Source organism: Silene latifolia, chromosome 3, assembly GCF_048544455.1.
Source record: "Silene latifolia isolate original U9 population chromosome 3, ASM4854445v1, whole genome shotgun sequence".
Classification (NCBI taxonomy): domain Eukaryota; kingdom Viridiplantae; phylum Streptophyta; class Magnoliopsida; order Caryophyllales; family Caryophyllaceae; genus Silene; species Silene latifolia.
Genome location: NC_133528.1, coordinates 110762492 through 110768745, shown reverse-complemented (window position 1 = coordinate 110768745; position 6254 = coordinate 110762492). Strand labels below are relative to the sequence as shown.

Genomic DNA, 6254 nt, shown 5'->3' with positions numbered 1-6254 from the left:
CGATTGTTAAATCTCAAACTCGGCCAATTAATATGTAGAATTCATGTTAAATGAGGTAGACATTCATAGGTCATACAAAACCCGAATTAAGATTTTAAATGAATTTCTTAAAGAATTTAATGAATTCATCATTTCTATAACGATTTCTCACTAGTTGAATTGCGCATGTTTAGCATCCGATTCATTGCACTCGATGACTAGAATAGTCAACGTTGACCACCCCCCTTAGGCCGTGTGTATGGCCGTGTTTGGTCTCGGCCTTCGTGCCATTATTGGTTCGCTTTTGGTCTTATTTTAATTATTGCAGTTTTATTTCAATTGTTATTGTTATTTAATCGTTGTAATTATTATAATTTAATTCAAGCAATGTAATTTGTACTTTAAAATATGGGTCTAGTAAGTCCTTTATTTTGAGTCAAAATGATTTTACAAAACCTTTGTTTTAATTGATTAAATTGAAGTATTTAATCAATTAAATCGAAGTGAGTGCAACAAACAATGATAAGGCCAAGAACGAAGTCCTCTGTGAGTCGTGGTCTAATCATTGGCACAGTTTTCGAGGCCTAGAAAGGCGTGTTAAACGCGTGTCAAGTGTCATGTTTAGCATTTGTACTTAGATCGAGTTGTATCTTTAATTCAATTGTTTGCAAATCGAGTCGACGAGAATCCTCTGGGTTGTAATAGCTAGTTCCCCAACGGTTCCCCCATTCTCATCTAAGCCATGTTTGTGAATGGTTGTTAGTATAGTTCAAATCAATCTCACATGCTAAATCACTTGGACAAAGTAGATTAGATGCATTAAACGATTAGAAACCAAGCTCACATGTTAGGATCAAAACGGTGTTTGCATTCTCTTACAACGAATCATAATCTTGTCCAATTAGCCATCGTAGTCCTTAGTAGAGGCCGTTATTACAACGGGCGGGGGTGGGTGTTTTATTAACGAACTTCCCGTCACGTACTTTCGACAACGAACTCAAATCTCATGTATGGTTCCCAAATTTCCTTAAAATTGGTGGCGACTCCAAACGATTTTCAAACGCGTGGATAATCCGAATCCCCACCACATCCACAGGATGTAAGGGACTGGACAAATATAATATATACTTCTTATGTAACTATGTATACTATGAGAAGGAAGATATTGAGCTTAAAGGAGGCAGGGAAACTCAGAATTCTTGAAACTATTGAAATCAAAAGTTAATAATCAATGATAACATTGATAAATGAAAGGTTGTTAACTTGTTATCGTATTAGATACTCTAATACTCCAATAAATATATGTATTGTATTGGTATTTGTAGTATTTAGCTTTTAATGAAAGGTTGGACTTGGACTAATAATTAAAGAGTACTTAATACTTGATACATACTCGACAAATCGTAATACTTTAGCAGGCCGGATGGGCCAACCCGTCTTATATTTCTCTTGTCCGCGTCCGGCCCATTTACTAATTGGGCCGGACCGGGTTAGCCTTTGACCCATTTTTTTTAAAATTGGTTGTCGAAGCCTGGTAAAAATTAGGGCCGGATAGGTCGGGTTATCGGACGGTATAACCCATTAATAGCTCTAGTCCAGTGATAGACTTAAATGACTAGTACTTAAAGGGATTGGAAGTGCTACTCATATCAACAAAGTGCACTTTCTTTTATGGTCATCCATGCAAAAGAACTTCACAGTTAAGCGTGCTTGGCTCGGAGTAGCCTTAGGATGGGTGACCTCCTATGAAGGTTTCAGGGATGCGCATGAGTGAGGACACAATGCGTTATAAAGGACCCATGTTGATCCGTGAGCCATATGCATAGCCTGGTGAGCTATCATAACTAGCCGCTCCCGACCTGGTTTGGGCCGGGGTGTTACAACTAACTCCCTGCATGGTTTTTCGCGAATTAATTTTCAACGTCAATCTCTTCATTTTTACATTCTTTGCACAGTTGTGCATTTTCGTATATACATTAATTCCGTAGGTAATAGATAAATCGCTTTGACCTACTACCTTACTAAGAGCTAGACCTGGCAAAATCAACCCGGCCCGATTGACCCAACCCAAAAAGGTTGACCCGAGACCCGAAATTTACCCGAAATGCCGCACCCGAATGACACCCGAAACCCGAATTAACCCGACCCGAAAATGACCCAAGCTTGCATAGACCCGTATTAACCCGACTCGAAATGACCCTACCCGAAACTATCCAACTCGAAAATGACCCGACAAAATATAACTTTAATTGGCCCCAAAAGACTTGAAATGCCATTTTCCTTCTTAATCATTGACCCGAAATGACCTGACCCGAAATAACCCGATCCGCTTGACCCGAAACAGACCCACAAACCCGAAATGACCTGACCCGACTCGAACCCGACCAATTGACCCGATTTGCCAGGTCTACTAAGAACTCAGTAAATTTTACGAAAACTAAAATATATTAGTGGGGCACTAGATATCAGATTTACTGATGACGTAAGTAATGAATCTTTTCACAAAAACAGCAAGAGCACATCTTTTGATTGGGTTTGTCAATAATACTAAAGGATGCTTGATTTTGGGTATTGTGTATTTGTGTCTTGACCGTCGTGACAGTATCTGTATAAATCCCGACACCGGTATATGTTTGGGATGACATTTTGCTTGTCCATTTGTAGTTAAGACGTAGTAGGACATTAAACCAAACGGATAGCTTTAAATTGATGAATATGAAAGCACAACAAAAGTCAGTAGGCATTATTTCCTTTGATGTTGCGTAAAGTTGTATCTAATCAAGTAACTGCTACCTCGCTTTGTCGAAATTTTGTCCTTATTTTCGTCTATTAGTCCACATAATACAACTCATTTATTAGAGCCTTTTACTGACCACGTCAATGTATTTGAAGCCAACCCGCACAAGATTAAAAAAATAAGGTTTTTTTTTCTTGTAATACTCTCGGTCATAAATATTTATTTTGTAATTGCGCCATATTGAAAAAAACTTTAAAAACTGATTGCTTAACGTTTACTTTGATTAAAACTTATTACAAAAATCTATTTAGGTACTCATTTTTCGAGAAAAGGATGTTTGTTTGCGACCGTATTTGCCGAGGCTGTTGGATGGTCAAATGATAACCAAAATACGAGTTCTTGGATGTTTTGAAATCTTGAGACTGCAAATTTCATAATAACCTGAAAAGCTATTCTAGACCTTAGAAAATCGCGCCCAAATTAGACTCTCAAAACACCACGAAACTGCCCTTGTTTTCACGAAAACATAGTGCAAAACCAGGCCCTATTAGCGACAATTTTTACACCATTTAGGATCCCCTCGTAGCACCCTTATTTCAACATTGACAAAATTTGCAATCTCAAGATTCCAAAACATCCAAGAACTCTTATTTTGGTTATCGTTTGACCATCCAACGACCTCAGCAAAGACTGTCGCAAACAAGCATCTTTTTTGTACTTAGAAAGAATTTTTGTAGCAAGTTTTAATCAAATCAAATATTAAGGTAGCAGTTTTTGAAAATTTTTGAAGTAGGGAGCAATTAGGGGTGTTCATTCGCGGTTCGGTTCACCGAACCTTTAATTTAATTCGGTTCGTACACGGTTCGGTTTGGCAAAACTCCGAACCTAAACCGCACCGTTAGAAACGTTTATAAACGGTTCGGTTAACCACTTTAAACGATTATTAGCGGTTCGGTTACCGGTTAACCGATAATCGTTCTACATTACTTTTTTTTCAGTTTTCGTTAATTGTTGGGATTTTTTTTTATAATAGTTTAATTAAATTTTCATTATATATTATACCCAACAATAAAGTTAATAAGCTAAACTTTAGCATTAATCAATTTAAGAAATTTTAAATTTGGATACACTAAGAAAATTAAACCAACGAACAGTTTTTTAAATAATATTTTAATTTTTTGCTTACTTTTTTGTGAAACGGTTCGGTTCGCGGTTAATCGGTTATCTAAAATTGCGAACCTTAACCGAACCTCTTCCATAATAAAGTTAACGGTTCGGTTCAAAGAACCGCTTTGTCGAAACGGTTCGGTTAGTCGAACCTTAAAAATGGACAGTTTTTCGGTTTTACGGTTCGGTTATTGCAGTTCGGTTTATTCTGAACACCCCTAGGAGCAACTACAAAAAAATGTTTATAGGTAGAAGTAGTTATAAAAAAAAACCCAAATAATAATGCCCGGAATACATTTCATGGTGTCGATGGGAAGTCTAATTCGATGCATTAAGTTTAAGTTGCAACTTGCAAGTACCGAGTATATACTACTCCGTATGGGGTTAAAAATGTCAACAATAGCGAGTAACCTTGAGTGTCCTTGACATCCTAAAATACAAGTCGACCTTAGTAAGAAGGTTACTTATACTCAATGATTTAATAGACTTCAATTAGTTTGATGGTCAACTATTATTTTCCTCTCAGTTATTTATTTACGTTTTATATTCATTAATAAAAGTTAAATAAATGAAATGAAATGAATAGAATAATTCTTATTTAACACTAATTCATTCCAATTTCCAAGTATGTAAAAATATAATTATCATTTGTTTTTTTCCATCGACAATTACCATTTTTTATACATAAATACAAAGGTGGGAGTAACCTTGAGACTCGATGTGAGAATTCCACCTCAAAATTTAAAACGGACACATCAGAATATTTAGCGTCAGAATATCAGTGACGAGATTTTCAATTAAATTAACATCAGCCTTTGTTGATATTATAGTGAGGAATAGTGTTTAATTGTGATAGATTAGTGGACTCCTTTTTTCAATGAATTTCATTGAAGAAAAAGTCAACATATTGTGTTTCTAAGAAATTCGAGTTGACATCTTTTATTTCGAGTAGAAGAATGAGTTTAATCATGACAAAAATCAAGGTTTCTGAAACGTGAATATGCTACTTGTATGTATATCTTGCTTTTTCGTAAACGCCACTACAACAATTGGGTGATGAATACTCCGTATTACACTTAATTAGAAATGCCAGTCTGCAAACAATCATCATATATACTACTAAAGAATGCTGAAATTCCTACCAAATATATCAAATATTGAAGGAAAGAACAACCCAAACTCAACAATACAGACCTGACTAATATTCCTCTAATCTGTATGGACTGCTGTTATATTAGAGAGATATTGGTTACAGTTTTGATCGAAAAAATCAATCGTGGTAGCCTGATTTCAGTTATTGATGATACTACGGAGTATCATACAAGGTGACAATTGAAATTGTCAAAATAGTCATTTCTTGCTCTTCTTCTCCATCGATCCATACCCAAACAAACTACTGAACCCCAAAAGATCTGAAGTACCTTTCGCAATATAAGGAGACGGAACATTCAAAACATGACTATTTCTAACACCGTTATTGGAAGGATATGACCCCGCAAAAACACTAGCACTACCACCTTTAGAACCACTCTTCTTCAATGGAGGCTTATTATGATTCAAAGAACACGTTAAGCTCGGACTTGGATTACCGGAACACTTACTGTTCTTTTGACTATGCTTAGATTGATCTTCTGAAGACTTAACAGATGAAGAACCTGTTGATTTACTCCTAAACAGAAGAGGCAACGACCAAATTGAGCTTTTTTTATTCCCATAATTCTCACAATTTAGGCTGCTACTTCTCTTAAACCTCCAAACCGAGTTTGATTGAGCCTTCTCTTCGCGTATCAAAGTAGCCCTAGTTAATCCAGTGATTTCCTCTTCTTCTTTCTCATCTTTCGAGCGTCCATTTATGGAATTCAACTTTTGTTTCATTTGGGTTGGTATGATCATACCATTAAAGAAGAGTTCATCAGCTGGGCAGTAAGTTTCTTTCCCAGGGAAACTAGTTGTACAAAAATTGAACTCTGAATTTGACTCCAATAAAACCGACTTATCTACCCGGATCACTTCAACTTCCTCTTGCTTTTGTAATGTCTTTGTCTCCTGAAGATCATTGGAAAACGATATACGGGGACTCGAGCATGCATCCGAATTCTCTGTATTCATACTTATTGCCATAATTTTTTTTGGCAACTAAAAAAAAAATATACTTTTGTTTTGAAATTCAAAGTTAAAAGAAGGAATACTAAAGTGAGTGAGTTTTGAAGTTTGTGTGCAAAGCAGAGTAGGGGAAGGAAGAATAGTTGCTTTAAAATGGGTTTGGTTGTGTTGGTAAATAAAGTGTATTTGAAGCAACAAAAGAAAGGTTCATCTACTCCATCAAAGTTGAACAAGTCTTGTGAATAAGGTTTTTGGGAGATGAATTATA

General features: G+C 36.0%; 1 protein-coding gene across 1 annotated transcript; it reads right to left on the bottom strand.

Moving 5' to 3' along the window:
* Nucleotides 1–5233: 5233 nt before the first annotated feature.
* Nucleotides 5234–6004, bottom strand: LOC141649490 (uncharacterized). The gene has a single exon (XM_074458179.1). The coding sequence runs from the start codon at nt 6002–6004 to the stop codon at nt 5234–5236; it is 771 nt and encodes a 256-aa protein (XP_074314280.1).
* Nucleotides 6005–6254: the final 250 nt, after the last annotated feature.